The sequence below is a fragment of the Dermacentor variabilis genome, chromosome 8, assembly GCF_050947875.1.
Source record: "Dermacentor variabilis isolate Ectoservices chromosome 8, ASM5094787v1, whole genome shotgun sequence".
Lineage (NCBI taxonomy): Eukaryota > Metazoa > Arthropoda > Arachnida > Ixodida > Ixodidae > Dermacentor > Dermacentor variabilis.
Genome location: NC_134575.1, coordinates 138,076,980 through 138,101,498, shown reverse-complemented (window position 1 = coordinate 138,101,498; position 24,519 = coordinate 138,076,980). Strand labels below are relative to the sequence as shown.

At 47.2% G+C, this 24,519-nt stretch overlaps 1 protein-coding gene across 1 annotated transcript; it reads right to left on the bottom strand.

Moving 5' to 3' along the window:
• Window positions 1–12,563: 12,563 nt before the first annotated feature.
• On the bottom strand, window positions 12,564–15,550 carry LOC142590609 (uncharacterized). Its single transcript, XM_075702925.1, has one exon. It carries the CDS (start codon window positions 15,548–15,550, stop codon window positions 12,665–12,667), a length of 2,886 nt encoding a protein of 961 aa, XP_075559040.1. The 3' UTR covers window positions 12,564–12,664.
• Between the last annotated feature and the right edge of the window lie 8,969 nt (window positions 15,551–24,519).

Genomic DNA, 24,519 nt, shown 5'->3' with positions numbered 1-24,519 from the left:
ACTGTGGAACTTCGATCCTGTGCCTTTCGCTCAGCCATGGCTGAAGACGCATCTCAGCAAACGTCTCCCGAGTCGGTCCTGTGCTCTGGTCTGCGTCGCCACCGGGACCCTGCCATTTTCAGCGGCCTGGACGACACCGAATGTCGAGGACTCGCTACTGGCTTTGAAACTTTAAATCAAACTTTAATTCATCTCTCAACAAATAGAGAAAGAGGGGTGGCGGTGGCGGATACAGCAAAAAACGAAGTGGGCCGAAAGAGTGCAATCTATGTGTAGCCTTGTGTAGCCGTAGCTTTCGTTATCTGTTTTAACAGTGGCACTCCTTAAAAGTGTGCGTGCTTGGTGGCCAATCTCGCCCCACAACAATGAACGTCGCCTGCCTTCCTTGTGTTTCATTTCTTGAAAACACTGGGCTCGCTACTTTTCTGTGAGCATGCTGTGTCGCGCTGATAATGCGGTGTCGAAGTACCGGGCGCGCAGAGCGAAACGAAGGAATTGCCGCTAGGCATGACGATTACTCTTGTTGGACAAGCCCCCAAGGGATCAAACTTTCTAAGTGCGTGGCTTTTGTTATGAGCGGTGAAGTTGGTGGTATGAAATTGAGGGGACATTGCATTTCCACAGTCACATGTACACTCTTAAGAAAAGTTTACACCCTTTGGAGTGTATATTTGCCACACAACGATAATTGTCATCTGACTTGCCCGCATTTCCTTTCTTAAAAACGCTGCGCTCGTTACTTTCCTGTCGGAAATGCTATGGCATGCTGATAACGCGCATGCCGTTCGTTACTGCAAAGTACCCGGCTCGACGCGTTAGAGGAAGGAAATGTGGACAAGGCAGATGACGATTATTGTTGTGTGGCAAATATACACCCCAAATGGTGCAACTGTTTTTAGAGTATAGTGAGATATATGGCCCATTGAAGGCGACCTAGCTTAACCTGCATGCTCTCTAGTTCATTCATTGCGCCGCCTTCCTGTGGCAGCACTGTATGTTTTATCGCACATTGAAGGTACCTCGTAAACGTTGCCTCAAAGACAGGACGCCAACCTCGTTTTGGGAGATTTCGTGCAACTTTCTTGTTCAAGAGCGACGTTTATCAGATGACAAATAGGCAAAAATTATGTGTAACAACAATGAAAGCCATCTTTGCTCCCATTTTTTTTTAAGCCGTGGAGGAGCCCGTGCACGTTGGGCAGATTTGTCACCTTTTACCCTACGTAGGCTCTAATTGCTTCTTCATTCCGCTTTTTTATGACTTGAAAATTTTGAACCATTGTCTGTCAGAAGCGTAGTGTGAAACATGAATTCTCGGCTCTTTCCACTTGCGCTTTAAAGGCTCTTGCTGCATCAGAATTGCAGAATTTCTTGATGGCAGACATTACCAATGTACGCACGCAAGCTTATCAGTAAGTCAGCGCCCATCATGTGCACTGTGTGTCTCTGTTCCTGTGTCCTTTAGCGCTGCTTTCCCGACCGTTCCAGCATGAACCAACTTGACCAAACCACTGTTCTGCTTATCAATTTAGCCAACCCTGTTTTCTTAATTTTTTTGTTTTAGCGAAATATGCAATATCGTTTCTTGTGCAAACGTTGTAAGCTTCTTGAGTAACCAAGGTCGATGACTAGAATTGTGCTATTTGCCACATATGATTCAACAAAAAAATAATGTGGTCTAAAAAACTACCAGTGTATTTCTTGTACCCTAAATAAAAATCTCAGTTTTATCCAGCCATTCGCTGTGTCACCTTTTCAAGTCTTGCTGGTATATTACAGGCGGTGAACTGGAGTAGTCCAAATTTTTTTCTCATTTCAGATTTGCAGTAATACAAACTTCGTTGATTATCGGCGTCAGTTTCTTGGCTCGGATATCGGCCTTCTTGGAGCTTTCTTGTCCAGCAATTCCAAGAAACACGTGGCCCTGTCAGAATTTACCACTACATTGGAAATTAAGGTATGGGGACTGCGCATAAATGCTGGTGAGGTGCTTCCTTTAGGTTATGTTAAAGGGTGCAGACATCGCAGACGTTAAAAAGCGCCAGACCTGAAGAGGGAGTCCGGAATGGACATTTACGAATGCGTTGCAACAGTTTGTTGATAGATGTAGATAAAATTGGCTGATGGTAGCCTCGACAGAGTGGATGACAGGCCAAAACGATTCGACAGGGTTGCGCTGATCTACAGATATTAAATAGGACAACCCACACAGCAGACATCGCCGTTGATTTGTAGACTTGAACAATACAATCTTGATGAAACAATTGCAAAGCTACATTTCTGCCGGCGCAGCTGGCTAATAGACAGCACACCATGTACTAAATCGACTTTTCAAGTACATAGAAAGGTACGTTAACCTACATAGGAACCAACATCCACAGAGTGATTTTTCTGACGGTGTGCCTTGCGATCTTCCTAGCTTCTTTTTGCTGCTCTTCAGCAGCATCAAGTTTTAAAGCTTCCAACTTATGGAACAAACCTCAATTCTCCGTGTCAAGCCATTTTCACAGGTTGTTGATCCCGAAAGTAATCTAGTCGACAGCACAAAGCCGTGAAGTAGTACCATTGGTACAGATACCGCAACCAGTTACGTGAGTGAGAAGAGGTGGTAGCAGACACTGCACTTGGTTTATTTATGAACTAGTCCTTGAGTGATTGGTGATAGAAATACCGGTTGGCTTCCGTGCATGGTTAATACACTGCTGTAGCTGGAGCGCCATGAGAACACATAGTAAAAGACAGTGCAGCAAATACCCACGAAGCTATTTTGTACAACCAAAATTTAGGATGTTTTCCTAGAATTATTTTTATGTGATGCAAACATACCTAAACCTGCTGAATGTGGTGGGAACCTTTATATTTTAGCTGCGAGCTGAACTGGAACCAGCATTTTTGCTAAACGTTAATGTAACGAAGAGAAACAATATTTTCTGTTGGGCACAAAAAAAAAAAAAGTCTTTATACGGCGTTGCCGATAGGGTGGCATTTGGGATAACTTTTATTCCGCAGTGCTGTCAATTTGTACGGATACCATTCACAAATCAACGCCTTGTGCAGTGCACTGGGCGCATGTTAGAGAACCCCACGTGGTCAACAGTAATCCGGAGTTCCCCCACTACGGTGCGCCTGATAATCAAATAGTGCTTTTGGTGCGTAAAACCCTATAATATATATTTTTTTAAGAAATCAACAGTGTCTATAGTTAATGCTTCACATACCAGTTTGTCTAACATGGAATAAAACATTTTCGTAACTTGAATGCACGTCCATGTGAGATGTATAAGGCAGCAGTTTCGTTGAACCTATTGGTACAATACTGACAAAACAGCATGCCATTAGAAAAGAAACGAGAAAATAATATATGACATGTGGGTACCATTTGCAGCGATTATCCGTCGATTAGGCATGAAACATTCATTTCGTGTTCACACAAATTACTACGCATGCAATGTGTGTCTAGGCTAACATGCCAACACCGCGCAAAATAAGATTACAGCACCGACAGTATTTGGTCGCTAGAGCTCTGGCGACGGAACACTTTATGTCTTAAAATACTATCTACTACAATGTTTTCTATTCTTTCTTTCTTGAATACCTTGGCTACTCTAAAATGAAATATTCGACATATTTTGAATGCGTTCTGCTTTTTTTTCGCCCTGTAAAGGATACATTTCTTGTGTTCCGTGTTCTTTTTCGTTACGGTAAAGTCATAACTCATAGCGAGCTTTTGTTTTATAAATAACTGCTCCCCGTGACTGCTATGGTGAAAAATTTTGTGTATATTTTTTTGTATTTTTGTTGCTATCGAGTATATATACATTGATGTTCATAAATTGAATATTTTTGAAAAGGCCCCATAGCAGCCTTTGGCTATCTGACTGTGCCATGTATGTACACAATTGAATTCGCTTTGTGAATTTAGCGAAGCTAAGCTTTTGACTTCGAATGGACAGTATAATAAAACAATAAAAGTTGCGAGAAAGAGTAATAATTGCGACATATTACGCTACAATTGTGAAACAACGGTCCTCGGAGCTTAGTCGCAACTGACCCACGTGGTTCCGAGGGCAACGGAACTTCACATTGATTGCACTAAAGAATTTTGTGCCAAACGAATTACGAATGGTCACCGCCTTCACCGCGTAATACAGCGCTTCGCATCTGCACAATTATTGTTCCACTCTTCCCACTACTCCCAGTAGAGTCACTAAGCCGTGATATAGCAGTAGACAGGTAGACTAAATGAATACATATATATATATATATATATATATATATATATATATATACATATACATATACATATATATATACATATATACATATATATACATATATAGGAGTGGGACTCGCTTTTGCGTAGCCCCGCTCTAGAAAATCAAATCCTGGCCGTACAGCGTGCCCACGACCGGGCCGGTGGGCTAGACCTGCCGGTCCCGACGTGGGACTAGCCGGGTGCGCGACGAGTTCGCGTCCTCGCCGGACCTACAATAAAGTTTATTCACTCACTCACTCACTCACATCGCACGTGACTTATTAGGTCGTTTTAAGAACCTGTGTACTGATTTAAGAACTCGTGAAATATATACTCACTCACTCACTCACGTGCGATGTGAGTGAGTGAGTGAGTGAATAAACTTTATTGTAGGTCCGGCGAGGACGCGAACTCGTCGCGCACCCGGCTCGTCCCACGTCGGGACCGGCAGGTCTAGCCCACCGGCCCGGTCGCGGGCACGCTGGACGGCCAGGATTTGCTTTTCTAGAGCGGGGCTACGCAAAAGCGAGTCCCACTCCTCGTTGATGAACTTGAGGTATGTCGACCCACACTCCCACAGCATGTGCGCTAGAGTGGAGGTCTGGCCGCAGGAGGGGCAGGCGTCGTCGCGATACACGTCCGGGTAAGCCTCGTGGAGAACGGACAGACACGGATACGTACTGGTCTGCAGAAGCCTAAGCGAAACGGCTTGCGCCCTATTCAACTTGGGGTGAGGGGGTGGAAAGACCCTTCTAGACATGTAGAAGAATTTAATAATCTCGTCGTGAGTAGCGGGAGCGTCCCTGTGGCCGTAGGGAGGAGGGGAGTCGGTGCTTCTTGTAGAGGAAGCGCGGTCGGTGAGGTCACGCGCAGCCTCGTGAGCAGACTCATTGAGGTTCGGGGGAGCACCCTCGACCGACCCTACGTGAGCTGGAAACCAGTGAATTGAATGATGCGTGAGAGCATCTCGACTCGAGCTGCTAAGAAGACGAGCAGCTTGCTTGGCGATGCAACCCTTCTGAAAAGCCCTAACTGCTGTTTTGGAATCGCTATATATCTCGGATCCACGACCGTCTAGCAGGGCGAGGGCGATGGCGGCTTGCTCGGCGACACCGGGGTCTGAAGTGCGAATGGAGGCGCAGTTGGAAATCGTGGTGATGTGGCGCTTACATGTCTTAGTTGTAGTTCTTTCGTATTGCTCGGTTGTCTACTGCTGCATCTATCTCTGCTGAGGCTTGCCTCCGTAGAAATGGACTGACTTGTCGGGCATTATCGGCGGTGAGGGCGAGTTTGTCCCCGTAGTGTAGGACGGGGTCGTTGTCCTCGCACCAAGAGTTTGCTGGCGACCACGGTGCACAGCCGCCGGGCGCAGAGGATGAAGCCCGACTAGTGCAGAGCCACCAGTGTCCTCCTGCTGCTCAACTCTTCAATCTCTACGTCCTTGGTTCACCGCCTTCTTCGCCCTGTGTTCTAGCGGACTTGTTCCTTCTCCATTAGCGGTGTTCTGCTGTTTCCCACCTCGCTCCTTCCAGGCCACGTCAGCCTTCTTACTCTTTCTTTTTCTATCTCTCTTATTTTACTTCTACTACAGCTCGTGACACATACATATAGTAAGCATATTACACAACTGTAAAGTGGTTGAACATGTCACAAGTAAGGGTTCGGAGTATATTGAAAGGGTTTTATTTCGCACACAATCAGTTAACAAGCACATATAGTATAGCATGTGAAATGAATGAAGCACAAATACAGAAGTTACAAAGTGCGTGCGTCGATGAAAAAAAACGTTAATGAGATTAGGCAAATAGCGAATGAGTAGGTCGCGCAGGATTTATTCGACGTCTTTATAAAAAGCAAATGGTAAGGTTAGAACTTTACAAATAGTTTATATTTGGGAAACACGTAAGTAGTTTTCAAGTATGGCAGAAAATTATCGTCATTATTGGAAGTAGGTATATATGTAGGCAGGCTACACCATTCCCTTATTGCCGGTGGAAAAAAGTAAAACCTAAAGCAATTAGTTTTGCCCCGGTATTCCGGAAGAAATTGGGGCGTTTATAACGTGAGGGTCTAGTTTTTGAGTTACACAGGTATTTGGTGCTTTCAATACGAAGCGCATTGTGAAACGGTTGAAACATCATTTTCTGGCGTGCGTGTTAGGCATGGTTACGCAGAGTTAGTATTCCAGCTTTACTAGTTAGTTAGTAGGGGGAGTCAGATATGCGGTATTTGTTAAAAATAAGCCTTAGTGATTTTCTTTGCACGCTCTTTAGCTTACTAAGTTATTTGAGGATAGGTGGATATTTGTGGATAGGTGTAGTGAGGCGAGTCTAGCAGTGCTATTGGAGGAATTAGAGGGCAGTAAATGGGATATCATAGGGCTCAGTGAAGTTAGGAGGCCAAAAGAAGCATATACAGTGCTAAAAAGCGGGCACGTCCTGTGCTACCGGGGCTTAGCGGAGAGAAGAGAACTAGGCGTCGGATTCCTGATTAATAAGAATATAGCTGGTAACAAACAGGAATGCTATAGCATTAACGAGAGGGTGGCAGGTCTTGTTGTGAAACTTAATAAGAGGTACAAAATGAAGATTGTACAGGTCTACGCCCCTACATCCAGTCATGATGACCAGGAAGTCGAAAGCTTCTATGAAGACGTGGAATCGGCGATGGGTAGAGTGAAAACTAAATACACTATACTAATGGGCGACTTTAATGCCAAGGTAGGCAAGAAGCAGGCTGGAGACAAGGCAGTGGGGGAATATGGCATAGGCACTAGGAATATCAGGGGAGAGTTATTAGTAGAGTTTGCGGAACAGAATAACATGAGGATAATGAATACCTTCTTCCGCAAGCAGGATAGTCGAAAGTGGACGTGGAGGAGTCCGAACGGCGAGACTAGAAATGAAATAGACCTCATACTCTGCGCTAACCCTGGCATCATACAAGATGCGGACGTGCTCGGCAAGGTGCGCTGCAGTGACCACAGGATGGTAAGAACTCGAATTAGCCTAGACCTGAAAAGGGAACGGAAGAAACTGGTACATAAGAAGCCGATCAATGTGTTAGCGGTAAGAGGGAAAATAGAGGAATTCCAGATCAAGCTACAGAACAGGTATTCGGCTTTAAGACAGGAAGAGGACCTTAGTGTTGAAGCAATGAACGACAATCTTGTGGGCATCATTAAGGAGTGTGTGATGGAATTCGGTGGTAACTCCGTTAGGCAGGATACCAGTAAACTATCGCAGGAGACGAAAGATCTGATCAAGAAACGCCAATGTATGAAAGCCTCTAACCCTACAGCTAGAATAGAACTGGCAGAACTTTCGAAGTTAATCAACAAGCGTAAGACAGCTGACATAAGGAAGTATAATATGGATAGAATTGAACATGCTCTCATGAACGGAGGAATCCTAAAAGCAGTGAAGAAGAAACCAGGAATTGGCAAGAATCAGATGTATGCGTTAAGAGACAAAGCAGGCAATATCATTACTAATATGGATGAGATAGTTCATGTGGCGGAGGAGTTCTATAGAGATTTATACAGTACCAGTGGCACTGTATAAAAAAGCCCAAGACGATAATGGAAGAGAGAATAGTCTAGAGGAACTTGAAATCCCACAGGTAACACCGGAAGAAGTAAAGAAAGCCTTGGGAGCTATGCAAAGGGGGAAGGCAGCCGGGGAGGATCAGGTAACAGCAGATTTGTTGAAGGATGGTGGGCAGATTGTTCTAGAGAAACTGGCCACCCTGTATACGAAATGCCTCATGACTTCGAGCGTACCGGAATCTTGGAAAAACGCTAACATAATCCTAATCCATAAGAAAGGGGACGCCAAAGACTTGAAAAATTATAGACCGATCAGCTTACTGTCCGTTGCCTACAAACTATTTACTAAGGTAATCGCAGATAGAATCAGGAACACCTTAGAGTTCTGTCAAGCAAAGGACCAGGCAGGATTCCGTAAAGGCTACTCAACAATAGATCATATTCACACTGTCAATCAGGTGATAGAGAAATGTGCGGAATATAACCAACCCTTATATGTAGCTTTCATTGATTACGAGAAAGCATTTGATTCTGTCGAAACCTCAGCAGTCATGGAGGCATTACGGAATCAGGGTGTAGACGAGCCGTATGTAAAAATACTGAAAGATATCTATAGCGGCTCCACAGCCACCGTAGTCCTCCATAAAGAAAGCAACAAAATCCCAATAAAGAAAGGCGTCAGGCAGGGAGATACGATCTCTCCAATGCTATTCACAGCGTGTTTACAGGAGGTATTCAGAGACCTAGATTGGAAAGAAATGGGGATAAAAGTTAATGGAGAATACCTTAGTAACTTGCGATTCGCTGATGATATTGCCTTGCTTAGTAACTCAGGGGACCAACTGCAATGCATGCTCCCTGACCTGGAGAGGCAAAGCAGAAGAGTGGGTCTAAAAATTAATCTGCAGAAAACTAAAGTAATGTACAACAGTCTCAGAAGAGAACAGCAACTTACAATAGGCAGCGAGGGACTGGAAGTCGTAAGGGATCACATCTACTTAGGGCAGGTAGTGACTGCGGATCCCGATCATGAGACGGAAATAATCAGAAGAATAAGAATGGGCTGGGGTGCGTTTGGCAGGCATTCTCAGATCATGAACAGCAGGTTGCCATTATCCCTCAAGAGAAAAGTTTATAATAGCTGTGTCTTACCAGTACTCACCTACGGGGCAGAAACCTGGAGGTTTACGAAAAGGGTTCTACTCAAATTGAGGACGACGCGACGAGCTATGGAAAGAATAATGATAGGTGTAACGTTAAGGGATAAGAAAAGCGCAGATTGGGTGAGGGAACAAGCGCGAGTTAATGACATCTTAGTTGAAATCAAGAAAAAGAAATGGGCATGGGCAGGACATGTAATGAGGAGGGAAGATAACCGATGGTCATTAAGGGTTACGGACTGGATTCCAAGGGAAGGGAAGCGTAGCAGGGGGCGGCAGAAAGTTAGGTGGGCGGATGAGATTAAGAAGTTTGCAGGGACGGCATGGCCACAATTAGTACATGACCGGGGTTGTTGGAGGAATATGGGAGAGGCCTTTGCCCTGCAGTGGGCGTAACCTGGCTGATGATGATGATGGTTCTATTCTAAGCAGCAGACAGACGCTTCGGTGACAGCAACGCAAAAGAGCCCTTTATTCAAGGCAGCAGCGTACTTTTATATATAACGCTGCATGCCGGTCAGGCACACGTCATTCACGGTACAATATTATCATACCGCCCGGCCGATAGAGAACATTCCTTCCTCCTTAATTAAAGCTACACGCGTTTCTTTCCGTGCTCATAATTGGAGGCTTGATAGCGATCAGGAGGACGCTTTGTGCGATTACTTCTTCGCAGATGGGCCTCTTCAGTAGCTGCCATGGTTGATGGGGTGATACTTCCAGGCTGCGCTGCTGAGTGTCTTGCCTCAAGCTGCGATGCTGGTTCCTTAGTTGAAGTGGAGTCCCCTAAGCGAACATCCTCAAGCTGGTCCACAGTAGGAACACCAATCATTGAGTCAGCAGGGGGATTTTCTTCGGAGGGTGTTGATAGAAAATCTCGTTGAATACGGGCACTTGGAGTGGACTCAGGATGCGCTTCTTTTGCGACGTCCAGATGGAATGAAGTCTTTGGTCCCGTAATCCAGCTGGGTCTCAAGGGCTCGATATGTACAAAACGAAAATGGTCACCGACTTTGACTACAAAAGTAGAGTCGCTTACGCGTTGCACTACGACAGCCTCCTCCCATGACAGAGTTTCCCCTCTCGTAGTCTTGACGAGAACTGTGTCACCGGCTTCCATCTGCGGGTCCCTTCCTCGGCCCTCGTTGCGATGGGTGGTGTCTGTCTTGACGGCTGCGCATATCCTGCACAAAACTTGGCTTTAGGAGTGAAAGCATCACTCGAGGTCGTCGTTTCACGAACAGCTCAGCCGGCGTTCTTCCTGTTACGGAATTCGGGGTGTTCCTGAAGCAAGCAAGAAGTCTTTAAGTCGTTGATGCAGAGTTTTGTTTTGACCTGTTAGGTTATCGTGAAGCACTTGCTTGAGTAGAGTGGCTTTTGTCATTTGAACTAGCCTTTCTGCTGCCCCGTTCTATGAAGCATGGTACGGTGGCGTACGTGTGTGTCGAATCCCGTAAGAAGATGTGAAATTGGCGAACTCGTGCGCAGTAAACTGAGGTCCGTTGTCGCTGATCAGTTCCTCCGGGTAGCCATACGCTGCAAATATTTCCTTGAGACAGTCGATTGTTTTTGACGTCGTTGTAGTGCGGAGGCATTTTGCTTCTATCCACTTTGAGTAAGAGTCTACTAGAATGAACAAGTTGGAATCATCCTTCATGGCGAAATCGACATGGACCGTCTGCCAAACGCGGGTTGTACAAGAGTCCATGGATGCAATGGTCCCGGTGCCTTCGCAGGCATGATCGTTTGGCACACTGTACATCGACGGACTGTGTCTTTAATGTTCTTGTCAATCGATGGCCACCAAACAAACGACCTAGCAAGCATTTTCATTCTTTGCATTCCAGGGTGCTCTTCATGCAGCAATGTTAATACTGCTTCTTTAAGTTCGTCGGGCATGATCACTCGCTGGCCCCACGTGACACAGCCTTGCTCGTACGATAGTTCGTTTCGACGAACGTAAAAGGGCTGAAATTTATCATCGTAGTGCGCGGGCCAGCCAGATAAGGTGCACTGCACGACTTTGGAAAGAAGGCGGTACCTTTTAGTCGCAGCAGCAACTTGGCTCGCAGTGAGAGGAGTTTCCTGAAACACTGCAAGACATTCTTCACTGTCGTCTTTATGCTTGACCAAAAGTGGAAGCCTTGAAAGTGCGTCGGCAACTTCCATGTTTTTGCCGTTTCTGTAGCGCAGTGTGTACTGATAAGCTGCTAAGGTGACAGCCCAACGCTGAATCCTGGCTGCGGCCAAAGAAGGAATTGGTTTATCCGATGCCAAGATCCCCAACAGCGGTTGGTGGTCTGTATACAGCGTGAATTTGGCCCCTATAAGTATCTATGAAACCTGCTTAGACCAAAAATTAAGGCCAGGGCTTCCTTCTCGCCTTGCGCATAGTTGCGCTCCGCTGCACTTAATGTTCTGGAGACAAATGCGATGGGTCTTTCTAAGCCATCGGGCATGACGTGAAAAATTACGGCCCCAAGACCGTAGGCCGACGCGTCGCAGCCTAACCCGATTGGCTTTTTCACGTCGTAAAAAGTCACTACTCGACTGTCGATGACGCGCTGCTTGGCTTCCGCGAACGATCTTGAGCATGCGTCCGTCCACACCCAAGTCGTGTCCTTTTTGAGCAAGTCATACATTGGTGCAGCTACTGTAGCTAAATCTTTGATGAATTCGGTATAGAAATTCAGCAGGCCTAAGAAGGCTCGCAGTTCAGTTACGTTGCTTGGCTGAGGTGCTTCAGTGATTGCCTTTATCTTTGTTGTGGTTTGAAAAATGCCATCTGATGTCACTTTGTGTCCCAGATAAACGACGGATGGTTTGAAAAATTCACACTTCTGTTGTTTTAGGGTAATATGGTGCTGTGACAGTCGTTGAAGCACCTTTTCCACCGTTTCCTGACAGTCATCTATGTTGTCGCCTACGACGATGACGTCGTCAATATAGCAACCCACTTTTGGAATCCCTTTTAAGACTTCGTCCATTAAACACTGAAAGATAGCGGGTGCGCTAGAGATACCGAATGGAAGGCGCTGATACTGAAATAATCCGAGATGAGTGTTCACCGTTAGCAGCGCTTTGCTTTCCTCAGCAAGCGGCACTTGTTGATAGGCTTGCGATAGATCCAAGACGCAAAAGATTTTGCCTCCCGCGAGCATGGAGTACAAATCTTCCGGCAATGGCAAAGGGTAATGGTCTGTTTTTAAAACAGGATTAACCGTGACCTTGTAGTCGCCACATAACCTTAATCCTGCGCCGCCTTTCTTCGCGACCACCGCCAGAGGCTACCCAGTCACTTTTCGTGACCCTCTTTAGTACTCCTTTGCTACTTCATCTTTGATAGCAAACGGCATTGGCCCTGCTTTTGAGAATACTGGTTGAGCCCCTTCCTTAACAAAGATGCGAGCTTAGAAGTTTTTGACGATACCCGGGGTGCCCTTGAAAACCTCGGGATACTTTTTCCGTAAAGCTTCCACCCTCTGCTCCAGTGGCTTATCCGTGGACAGACTGTATACTGTTTTCCAGTTTATCTGCAGTTTTTCCAGCCAGTCTCTTCTCATGAGAGCGGGCATCGGCGTTCCGTTTCCTTGCACTACCACTAGAGAGAGAGAGAGAGAGAACAACTTTAGTAAATATGCCTGCAGAGTCGGTTAGGCTCCCTCCACGCAGGGAGGACAAGCTTTTACCGCGACGCGGCCACTACGTCAGTCTCGTGCATTGTGCTCCTCGAGGTCTTGGTTCCTCGCTACTTCCGCGGATCCGAGAGGGTCGCCATCCCCTTCCTGGGGGTGCTCCCCCCTTCTCCTCGGTTTCGCGAGGTCGCTGCCTCTCTAGAGCTGCCGAGACCTGCTGGACGGCCTTTAGTTGTGTATCTTGGTCATAGGTCCTCGTTGCAGCCTCTAGCCGCGGCGGGATCGTCGTCTTCTCACTGGCTTCTCGTGGATTTCTACTACAGTCCCAAAGGATGTGAGCCGCGGTGGCTCTCTCCTTAGCGCACAGTCTACACACGTCACTCGCGTACACGCTCGGACACACGTGCTTAGCTAGCACCGGGGTGAGCAGGGACCCCGTCTGTAATTGCCTGTATAACACTGCCTCCTCCCGGGTAAGCCCCGGGTGAGGTGGCGGCATAGTCTGTCTGTTAAGTCTGTACCACTTCACTATTTCGTTGAAGGTGGTCATCTTGTCCTTGGCACTGCACCGCGACCAACACTCCGAGTCGGCCGTGCTTGCAGCTGCGCGGTTGGTTAGTCCTCGCGCGGCCGAGTTGGCCGTCTCGTTGTGGTTCACGTTCCCGCGTTCCGACACGTCACTGCCCATGTGGGCCGGAAACCACTTGATCACCACAGCGCTTTTGCGTCCGATGTCTTCGGCCTTGCGCAGTATGCGCGCAGCCTCACTACATACCCTACCCTTGGCGTAGTTCTTCACTGCCGTTCTAGAGTCACACAACACTGTAGTGCATCCGGGGTCGGAGACGGCCAAGGCGATGGCCACCTCCTCCGCCCGGTGTGCCTCTCGAGTCCGGACGCTCGCCGCGGTCTTCGTTGCACCCGTCGATGCCCGGACAGCCACCACCGCGTATGCGTCGCTGCTCCCTCGATACTCCGCCGCGCCCACGTAGATGGCGCCTTCTTCTCTGGCGTGGAGGTCCACAAGAGCCCTGGCCCTCGCCAACCTCCGCTCCTTGTTGTGCTCGGGGTTCACGTTCCTCGGGATCGGGCAGACCCTGAGCTTTCTGTTGATGCTATCCGGTATAAGCACGTCTTTCTGCTGCTCGCCTTCCCTCGGCTCGAGGCCAAGGTCCCGCAGTATCTTTCTTCCGGTTCTTGTTTCAGAGAGACGCTCGAGTTGTGCCGTTCTCTGTGCTTCGGCTATTTCGTCCAGCGTGTTGTGGACTCCCAGCGCCATGAATTTTTCGGTGCTCGTGCTTCCGAGGAGGCCGAGTGCCGCCTTATACTCCTTGCGTATGGTGGCGTCTATCTTGTTACGTTCGCTCGGCCTCCAGTTGTGGAAGGCGGCCACGTACGTTATGTGGCTAACTGCGAAGGATTGAACGAGCCTAGTCAGGCTCTCCTCCTTCATCCCCGCTCTTCTGTTGGACACCCTCTTGATGAGTCTCATTGCCGCGGCCGCTTTGCCCGCGAGCTTGTTGACCGTTTCACCGTTGACTCGATTTCGCTGGATGAGCAGCCCGAGCACTCTAATCTTCTCGACCTCCGGTATCACTTGTCCTCCCGCTGTCTTGACCGTGATCTTTGGTCGCTCGTACTTGACTTCCATGTTCTTTCTTTTCCTGCCCGCTCCTGTCGGTGGAATCACCAGCAGTTCTGACTTGGCCGGAGAGCAAACGAGTCCAGACCCGCCCAGCTGCTCCTCGATGGCGTTGACCGCTTCTTGCAGCGTTGTCTCGATGTGTCCGTCGCTTCCTCCCGGTACCCATAGCGTAACGTCGTCGGCGTAGATGGTGTGCCGGACTCCCGCTACTCTTTCTAGCCGGTTGGCCACCCCGATCATCACGAGGTTGAAGAGAAGCGGGGAGATCACCGAGCCCTGCGGAGTTCCGACGCTGCCCAGCTTCTTCTCTTCGAGCTGCAGGTCTCCCGCGCAGATTTCGGTGGTCCGTTCCGTCAGGAAGTCTTTGATGTACTGGTATGTCCTTCTGCCCATGTTTAGTCTGGATACTTGGGCCAGGATAGCCGAGTGCCTCACTTTATCGAAGGCGCTCTGCAAGTCCAGCCCGAGTATGGCTCTGTTGTCCTTAGTGCCCGTCGTATCGTCGATGATCTCGTTCTTCAGTAAGATCGTGGCGTCTTGCGTCCCGAGCTTCTTCCGAAACCCGATGATGGAATTTGGGTAAAGCTCCGATTCTTCCAGGTAACGCTGCCACCTGTTCATGAGAACGTGCTCGAGGACCTTTCCCACGCACGAAGTGAGCGAGATCGGCCTGAGGTTCTCTATGTTGGGCGGCTTGCCAGGCTTGGGGATGAGGATCGTCTTGGCTGCTTTCCATTGCTTGGGCAGCCTTCCTTCTTGCCAGCACTTGTTGTAGAACTTCGTGAGCGTTTCGATAGCTGCTTCGTTGAGGTTCTTGAGCGCTCTGTTGGTCACTCGATCGGGACCCGCGGCGGACCTGCCATTGAGATCCTGCAGGGCAACTCTGACTTCCCATGTCTGGATGTCTCGATCTAGCGTCTCGTTCTCGTTGCCTTGGTAATCCGGGTGTCTTTCCGTGGGGGTGGTCGGTAGGTACTTGGCGTCCAAGCGCCCCTTGACCTCGTCCTCCCCGTGTTCACAGATTGCCTTGTGTAGGATTCTGGCCAGGTTGTTGTGTTGGTGGCCCTTGGTCTTGGTTTCGTCGAGGAGGTGCCGCAGCATTTTCCACGTCTTGCCCTTGTGCATCTGTCCGTCGGCTTCGTTGCAGGCCTCGTTCCACTGTTGGGTGCATAGCACCCTGCAGTGGACCTCGATCTGCCTGTTGAGCTCGGCGATCTTCTTCCTTAGACTTCGGTTGGTTCGTCGCTTCTGCCACCTCGCCTTTATGGACTGCTTGGCTTCTATCAGGTGGGCCAGCCGACTCTCCATCTTGTCTATCCGTTCGTCCGTCTCCAGCTCTTTGGTGGCTCCTTCCATCGTCTCAACGACGTTGGCCGCCCATTGCTCGATGTCAGTAATGTCCAGTTGCACCGCGGGTAGCGTCTTTCGAAAGGCGTCCCAGTCCGTAATGCGATGCTTCCTTATGCCGCTGTTGCCTTGGCGTTCTAGCGGTACGACGACCTCCACGATGTAGTGATCGCTGCCCAGCTCTTGGCCCGTGTTTCTCCATTTTGCTTCTCTCGATCCTCCGTCGGTTTTGACGAAGGTAAGGTCCGGAGTGGTGTCTCTCGTAACCGATGTGCCGATCCTGGTGGGAAAGGCCGGATCCGTGATTAGGTTCAGTCCCACGTCAGTGGCGTCTTGCATGAGCTCTCTCCCCTTGACCGTCGTTCTGTGGTAGCCCCAGTCTTGGCTCGGAGCGTTAAAGTCTCCGCACACTACGAGCGTATTGCTCCCCGCGACTGAACTCGCTTTGTGGAAGAGTGCCTTGAATTTCTGTTGTCCGTGGGACGGATTGCTGTAGACGTTCACCAGGAAAGTGCTCTCCTTCCTCCTCTTGCCCGTGATTACTTCCACCGTGCAGTGTTCGATGGCGCTTTTGCCGATCATTTCGTGTTCCATGAAGGTGATCCCTTTCCTAACGAAGGTGCAGACCCCTCTGCCCTTGCCCTTGGACGTGTCCCTTTTGCTCGGCGGGCTGTCGTGCGACCGGTAGCCAGGTAATCTCGGCGTCTTTTCGCTGTGTGTTTCTTGAATCATTATGACGTCTGGTTTCCTCGTTAGTTGCTGCAAGTGTTGCTGCAGCACCGCTCTCTTGCCGGTAAAGCCGTTGCAGTTCCAGTGCCAGACCAAGAGGTCTCTCACTGGTGCTGTGGATGCTGCTGTACGTGCTGTCCCGTCCATGATTGCTGCAGTTTGGCGATGATCTGTGCTTCCATGCCTTGTATTTGTGCCTGTATCTGCGCCTGCAGCTGTGCTTGCATCTGCGCCATCATATTCTGGATCGTGCTCTGTATGTTCGTTGTCATCTGCTGAACTGTTTGCGCGAGCGTAGTGAGGCGTTCGTTGGTTACCTTGCTGGTCGCCTCAAGACGGTCGAGTCTGTCGTCCTGTTTTTCGATTCTCTCCATTATCTTTCGTTCCTTGGCGCCCTCTATGGCTCTCCTCTTGGGAGCCGGTCCCGCCTCTTTCGTGGCTCTCGGGTCCACCTCGACCTCTGGTTCGTCCTCGGTTATCTCTTCTTGTTTCCTCTCTTGCGCGGGCTTCGGCAGCAGCTGCGGCTGTTGCTGCAACCCAATTAATGTCGTTAGTTTCTCGTTGATTTCCTTGATGGTTGCGTCCTGTTCGGCGATTCTCCGCTTTAGCATCTCGTTCCCGTCTCTCAGGGCTTTTACCACCCCGTTCTATGGGCAAAGAGATCTCGCTTCCTTCCTGTTTGACTAATACGTTTGCTGTTCCAAGTACCTTTAGCTTTTCTCCAGTGTAAGTGCGCAACGACACCTTTGATTCCCCAGATCTGACATGTGGAAAATACTGCTTATACAACTGCTCTGGTACGATCGTGACCGCTGCACCGGTGTCAATTATCAGCGAAACAGTCTTCCCTTCAATGTTTAGGTCGACGCTGTAGCCCCTTGAACTTTTGCCCGAGTAGAACACAGTTTGACAATTCAAGTCTTCAGATTCGTCGTCCGTGGTGTCAACATGTCTGACAGCTTTTGCTTCTCTTTTGCAAACGGCTTGGAAATGCCCTTTTTTCTTACAATTTCTGCAGGTGTGGTTCCGATACCAACATTTTTCTCCCGCATGACGCTTTGCGCAATGCCTGCATGCACTTCGTTGCTCTCCCTCTCGTTTATCTTTCAACCATGCAACCGTCGTCGATTTCTTTTGCTTATCACGGTGACGTTCGCCCAGAATGACGCTTACGCTTCACGGCTTTGTGTCAAACTCATGCATTTGCTTCGCCTGTTGTGCAGCTAGCTCTTTTTCTAGCGCTGTTTTGCACGCCAGTTCGAACGTCAAGTCAGCCTGTGCAAAAACAGCCCGTTGCGTTGTCTCGTCACGCAAACCAGCCACTAGTCTGTCCTTTAAGGCATCATTTAAGAACGTGCCGTAATTGCAATCTCTTGCGAGGTGCTTCAGTTCAGTGATGAAATCCTTGAGACTTTCATTTTCTTGCTGCATTCGGCGATTAAATTTACAGCGCTCTGCGATAATTGAATGAGCTGGGCTGAAATGAGCTTCCAGAAGCTGTTTAGTTTCTTCGAAAGTCTTCTGAGAAGGCAAATGAGGAACAGTTATCTTCTTTAGCTCTTCATACGCTTGCGCGCCGAGTACGTTCAGAAAGAACTTGAGTTTCTTGTCTGCAGGGACATCATTTATGTCTACGCAGTTCTCGAAGCGTTCAAAATAGGAGCGTATGCTTTCGATTTTTTGGTCATATTCTGTCATTCTGCCGAGCTTCGGACCACGTCCGGGTTCTGCCATAATGAGCAAATTTCACTTGTCTGCCCAGCCGTTTTCCTTGATGTGCCTTGTCCGTAGTGTCGGTTCTTGTTCGCTTTCTCCAGCCAGCCGCTGAAGTCCATGCAAGGGCTCCGTGACGCCTTGCATCTTGACGTTCTTGCGCTGCTCCAGTCGATGAAGTCGTGGCTGCAAGGGCTCCGTGTCGCACCGTAGGCGGCTCAGCCTCGTGACTGCTGCTGGCCGGCGGTGGTTTGCTGCGCGCCGGGTCCCACCCTCGTCGCCAGATGTTCTATTCTAAGCAGCAGACAGACGCTTCGGTGGCAGCAACGCAAAAAAGCCCTTTATTCAAGGCAGCAGCGTACATTTATAGATAACGCTGCATGCCGGTCAGGCACACGTCATTCACGGTACAATATTATCATACCACCTGGCCGATACAGAACAATAGGAACCAAACGATGTTAGCGTGTTTGAATACTGGTCTAACAAATTTGTTCTACGCAAGAAGCTTTGTTGGGTGTGGTACTGAATGGAGACGCCTTTTAAGGAAAAATAGCCGTTGTATTGCAGATGACGTTACATGATTTACGTGTGCTTCCCACCTCAAGTCATGTGATACCATCATTCGAACAAATTTGTGTTCTATAACTGGGATTATCCGAGTGTGGCCGATTGGGTAAGAAAAGTGTGATGTAATTTTTTTCCCTGTAATTCTAAGTAAAGCTGATTTATCTATTTTGTCCTTTGCCACTCAATTCACCATTGCGATACTGATTTTAGATCGTTTTCGAGAGTTAGGTGGTCAATGGGACAATTAATTTCTTGATATACAGTGTAATCGTTGGCAACATGCCCAATGTTAGTCGTGATAGATGCGGGTAGATCATTAGCAAAAATTAAAAAAATAAAATAAGGAGGCAAGACACTACCCTGAGGCACACCTGATATAACTTGCTTCTAGAAGTTTGCTTCTAACTTGCTTCTAGAAGCCATTGACAACAAAAACTTAGATTTAAATAAAATCTAAGTTTTTGTTGTCAATGGCTTCTAACACTTCGTGTATTATTTCGGCTAAATGAGTTCCTGTCGAAAGACCTTTGCAGAAACCGTGCTGGAATGGTGATAGAAAGTGTTTTTCTTGGACTAGGTACTATTATGTTAAAGGATGATTTGCTCAAGCAACTTACATATCAGTGTACTGGTTAGTGAAATAGCACGGAAATTAGAAGCGTTAGTTTTGTTACTTTCTTTGTGAATTGGGATTACCTTAGCCATTTTCCATTCGCTTGGGAGAGAACATGTGGTTAATGATTTGTTAAAAATGAGGAATAAATATCTGACCATCCATTCAGCATACCGCTTTAAGAATTCGTGTGGTATGTCGTAAGGTACGTTGTCATTAAAAAAGAGTGTTTATCAACCACGAGTTTGCTCTCCTTCGTTTGCTTGTTACTTGACGTCGCCGGGCGAAAACAAGGACTTCCCCTCGCTGTGACTCAAGTGACGTCAGCTAGGACTCCCAAATATCCGCAACAATCGGAGGCTCGTATATGCGGCAGCAAAAAACAGGAGCCCACTCAGCACAGCCTACTATAATGAAAAGGTATTCACCTAGCCAGATCCGTAGACGACGAAAACATTTAAATTGGACTGAAGCATCAACGCTCAACAGCTGAGATACCTAATAGGCGTTTATAGTATTAGGGCAAACAAAAGTAGAAAAGACATTAATATGACCTGCTTCGTTACAGGCAGAGGTAGCGGTACATGTAGACAAATATGTTTTAAGGAAGTGAAAAAGGATTAGGAATATGTATAGAAAATGTTAGCACGAAACACACGTATCACATACCTGAATAAATCAAGCAGGGTAGATGTCTATTTATCAACGCACGTTTTGAAACTGGCTGCCAATGCATCATCATCGTAATGGCTAGATCTAGTAGGCATGCACGGCCATATTGTGGATGCACTGATGGCCGTCGCCGGAGCACAATTAGTAGGGCAAGGCACGCGTAAGTCGCAGGTTCTTAATTTGTATTCCACCGGCGAAAAGTTATAATTTCGCCCATTTGCATTTTTCCGTGTTCCTCAGTAGTTTGTGCACGTGAATTTTGTCCACTGGTAATTGCCCCTATGCTTCATTTAGTTTCATTGCTTATTGGCGCCCCGCTCTCGGTACAGGGTAGCCAACCGGAGATAATTTCTGGTTAACCTTCCTGTTTTGCATTTGCCTTTCTCTCTATCTCCCTCTTGCCTACTGGCAATAAACGGTTTTGTTCAAGAAAAATCGAGTCCCACAGTATTCCTCGTTATTATTGACACACACATATATATATATATATGTGTGTGTGTGTGTGTGTGTGTGTGTGTGAACAATGACGAATGTGATTGAAAATGGTACTGAGGTTGCTGCCGAGGTACCGGCCCCTTCGTCGGAGTCAAGAAAAAAACCGTCACGTTACGTATATATACCGCTACTACCACTTGGTCCACAACGGTTTTCTTCACCGTTTTGCTAATTAGGGAGTAAATGCATTGTATCAGCCAACAACTTTTGTTCGAAACCAATGGTGGCATGTTTCCGAAGGAACCGTCCTTTTATTTGCCAATGGCTATTTTTAAATGTTCTTGAGCGCTATTGAGCGTCTTTAAATGGTATTGAGCGTGTTCGTGGAAACACGCAACGTGTATATATTTATTTCACGTAACAAAATAGGGCATACTTTTCAAAGTGCAAGTACGAAGGGAAGAACAACTGGGCATTTTAATATAACGAGTGCGAGCCTTAAGAAAGATGATCGCTTTAGCACACTTTACAACTACTTTCATATCTGTTGTTTATACAATTATAATAACGGCATACCAAAATCTGCATTGCTTTTGTAATATCTTTGGGAAGTTTTACATGCTCTGATAATTTCCCCATTCTTCTGCTATTCGTGATAAATCGAGTAGTTAAACTTATTAGTTCTGACGAAGTCAGGTGACAACATGCACTTGCACTTACAAGGCGTTATATGTGTGGTTAGCAGGGTACCAACAGGCAGAGACGAAATTATTAGCCTACAAATTACTGAAGAGTGAAAAAGGGGTAATCGGTCTCTCTGCGTTTTTCTTGAAGGGATTTAGTTTGATTGACTGATACCAGAGTACACGGCAACTCTGTTCTATCCTCTTCCTTCAATAAATATTGGAGACTGCTACCCTCTGAACGTTTCTTATTTGTGGGATACATTTTGAGGTATAAGGGTGACAAAACAACGGCAGCGTATTCTAGCTTCCGATGTAATATGAATTTAGAGGCCAGGAGATTTACATTAAAAGTGTTGTTCTGAAATTCGAAGCTGATAAAACCATTTCATTTTGCCCATAAAGTAATGCATTGATGTTACCGTCCCATTTGAACGCTGCATTAATTTTGACACCTACATACTTCTATTTGGAAACTTGGAATTTGAAACACGGCGAAAGATGGAACACCAGTAAAAGAATTTGACGTAGTAGTTCTGCGGAAACCCGCAAGGTGGAGAGAAGTAATGAATAAAGGGAAAATCAGACATCCACCCGTTCGTAGCAATTGCTACAAAGGAAATCCACACGGGTTCCTCGAAAGAAAAGCCTCAAGGTTGAAGAAAAATTCGTCCTGGCCCGGGACTCGAACCCGGGACCACCGCCTTTCCGGGGCAGCCGCTCTACCATCTGAGCTAACCAGGCGCTAGCAGATGGCAGGGCGAAGTCGAATTTGTCGACAACACGAAGCAAAGGCAAGAGTTTGACGTAGTACTTCTGCGGAAACCCGCAAGGTGGAGAGAAGTAATGAATGAAGGGAAAATCAGACATCCACCCGTTCGTAGCAATTGCTACAAAGGAAACCCTTTGTAGCAATTGCTACGAACGGGTGGATGTCTGATTTTCCCTTTAACCAGTAAAAGAAGGACGCAGAAGTGACGCTGTGTCGGAGTCCTACCGGTGTTCCCTCTTTCACACTGTTCAAAATTGTAAATATGTCCTACCAACTCGTCCATGCATCTACTTTAGCAGCATTTGGGGTGGCGTGGCACCAGTCCCACCTTGAAATTGATCTACGGTAGGTACAGAGCCGAGGTGTGCCGAAGGCTGATACTTTCAGTTGCGCCGTGCTCTCGTCGCGAAGGTTTCGTTGAAGCGAGAGGCCGCACGAAGGTGAACTCCCTGCTGCCGCTCTTCCTGACTCGGTGTTTGACAGCGAGTGTCTGCAGTCATCGAATGAGATGTGTCTATGTTTGCCAGTGCACGCGTGAGATTTTGCTTATTTTTTTTGTCAGTAAGCGAGTATTTACAAGTTCACACCGCCTATAAAACTATTATCCTTACTTCGTAGAGCTGTACAATAAATTGCTATCGCAATCGAACCTTCGCCTTCCGGACGAAACTGCACCTCTTTCACATTTATTTACCGAGAAAGAAACACGCTACAATTATTAAATAGCAATAGGTGTCATAAAGCAGTTAAGAATGTTTTCGGTTAATTTTCGTGAATTAGTTATTGTATTTCAATTTCACGCTAGTAACGCCCGGCTCTTTGAATGTGTCATCTCAAATAATAGAATTATGCTATATGTCACCAGTGATTTTTAAAGTCCTGTAAGACATGTAAGTAATTCCATTGTTATAGTGCTTATGTGTTATCTTTGCCTTTTGTCTCGTTTGTTGGGCGCGCCGCAGTTTCGTAATCATCATCATCTTCATCAGCCTGGTTATGCCCACTGCAGGGCAAAGGCCTCTCCCATACCTCTCCAACTACCCCGGTCATGTGCTAATTGTGGTCATGTTGTCCCTGCAAACTTCTTAATCCCATCCGCCCACCTAGCTTTCTGCCGCCCCCTGCTACGCTTTCCTTCCCTTGGAATCCATTCCGTAACTCTTAATGACCATCGGTTATCTTCCCTCCTCATTACGTGTCCTGCCCATGTCCATTTCTTTTTCTTGATTTCAACTAAGATATCATTAACTCGCGTTTGTTCCCTCACCCAATCTGCCCTTTTCTTATCCCTTAACGTTACACCTATCATTCTTCTTTCCATAGCTCGTTGCGTCGTCCTCAATTTAAGTAAAACCCTTTTCGTAAGCCTCCAGGTTTCTGCCCCGTACGTGAGTACTGGTAAGACACAGCTGTTATAAACTTTTCACTTGAGGGATAATGGCAACCTGCTGTTCATTATCTGAGAATGCCTGCCAAACGCACCCCAGCCCATTCTTATTCTTCTGGTTATTTCAGTCTCATGATCCGGATCCGTGGTCACTACGTGTCCTAAATAGCTGTATTCCCTTACCACTTCCAGTGCCTCACTACCTATTGTAAACTGCTGTTCCCTTCCGAGACTGTTAAACATTACTTTAGTTTCCTGCAGATTAATTTTTAGACCCACCCTTCGGCTTTGCCTCTCCAGGTCAGTGAGCATGCATTGCAGTTGGTCCCCTGAGTTACTAAGCAAGGCAATATCGTCAGCGAATCGCAAGTTACTAAGGCATTCTCCATTAACTCTTATCCCAAATTCTTCCCAATCCAGGTCTCTGAATACCTCCTGTAAACACGCTGTGAATAGCATCGGAGAGATCGTATCTCCCTGCCTGACGCCTTTCTTTATTGGGATTTTGTTGCTTTCTTTATGGAGGACTGCGGTGGCTGTGGAGCCGCTATAGATATCTTCCAGTATCTTTACATACGGCTCGTCTACACCCTGATTCCGCAGTGCCTCCATGACTGCTGAGGTTTCTACTGAATCAAACGCTTTCTCGTAATCAATGAGAGCTATATATAAAGGTTGGTTATATTCCGCACATTTTTCTATCACCTGATTGATAGTGTGAATATGGTCTATTGTTGAGTAACCTTTACGGAATCCTGCCTGGTCCTTTGGTTGACGGAAGTCTAAGGTGTTCCTGATTCTATTTGCAATTTCGTAATCAATAGCTAGCAAATCGTGCAACTTTCGGTACTTTTATAAATATCCCATTTCTAAGAAGTTATATATATATATATATATATATATATATATATATATATATATATATATATATATATATATATATATATATATATATATTGTTACACACGAGGTGTTTAATGCAGAACCAGATGAATCTGGTTGATAGGCGCGGTTGTTGAAGAGCGGTCTCGCGGCAGCTTGGCTAACGTCGCTTTCTTCTTTCTTTCATCTGGTTGTCTGCGCGGCAGGCGTAGTTCATGACAGCTTGTGACATTTCCCCGCTTGTGACATTTCCCCGTCCCCGCATCAACACAGGAGCCCACCAGCCAATCCGACAAAAACCCTATCGTGTATCCCCGTCAGAACGCAAGATAATCAGCGATCAGGTCCAAGAAATGCTATGCAAAGGCGTCATTCGAGAATCATCTAGTCCTTGGGCAGCCCCCGTGATATTGGTGAAGAAGAAAGACGGTACGTGGTGGTTCTGTGTTGATTACCGTCGCCTAAACGCCGTTA

Bases quoted from the DNA above. Each gene is read 5' to 3' on its own strand.
- LOC142590609 (XM_075702925.1), bottom strand. From the start codon at position 15,550: ATGGAGAGTCGGCTGGCCCACCTGATAGAAGCCAAGCAGTCCATAAAG.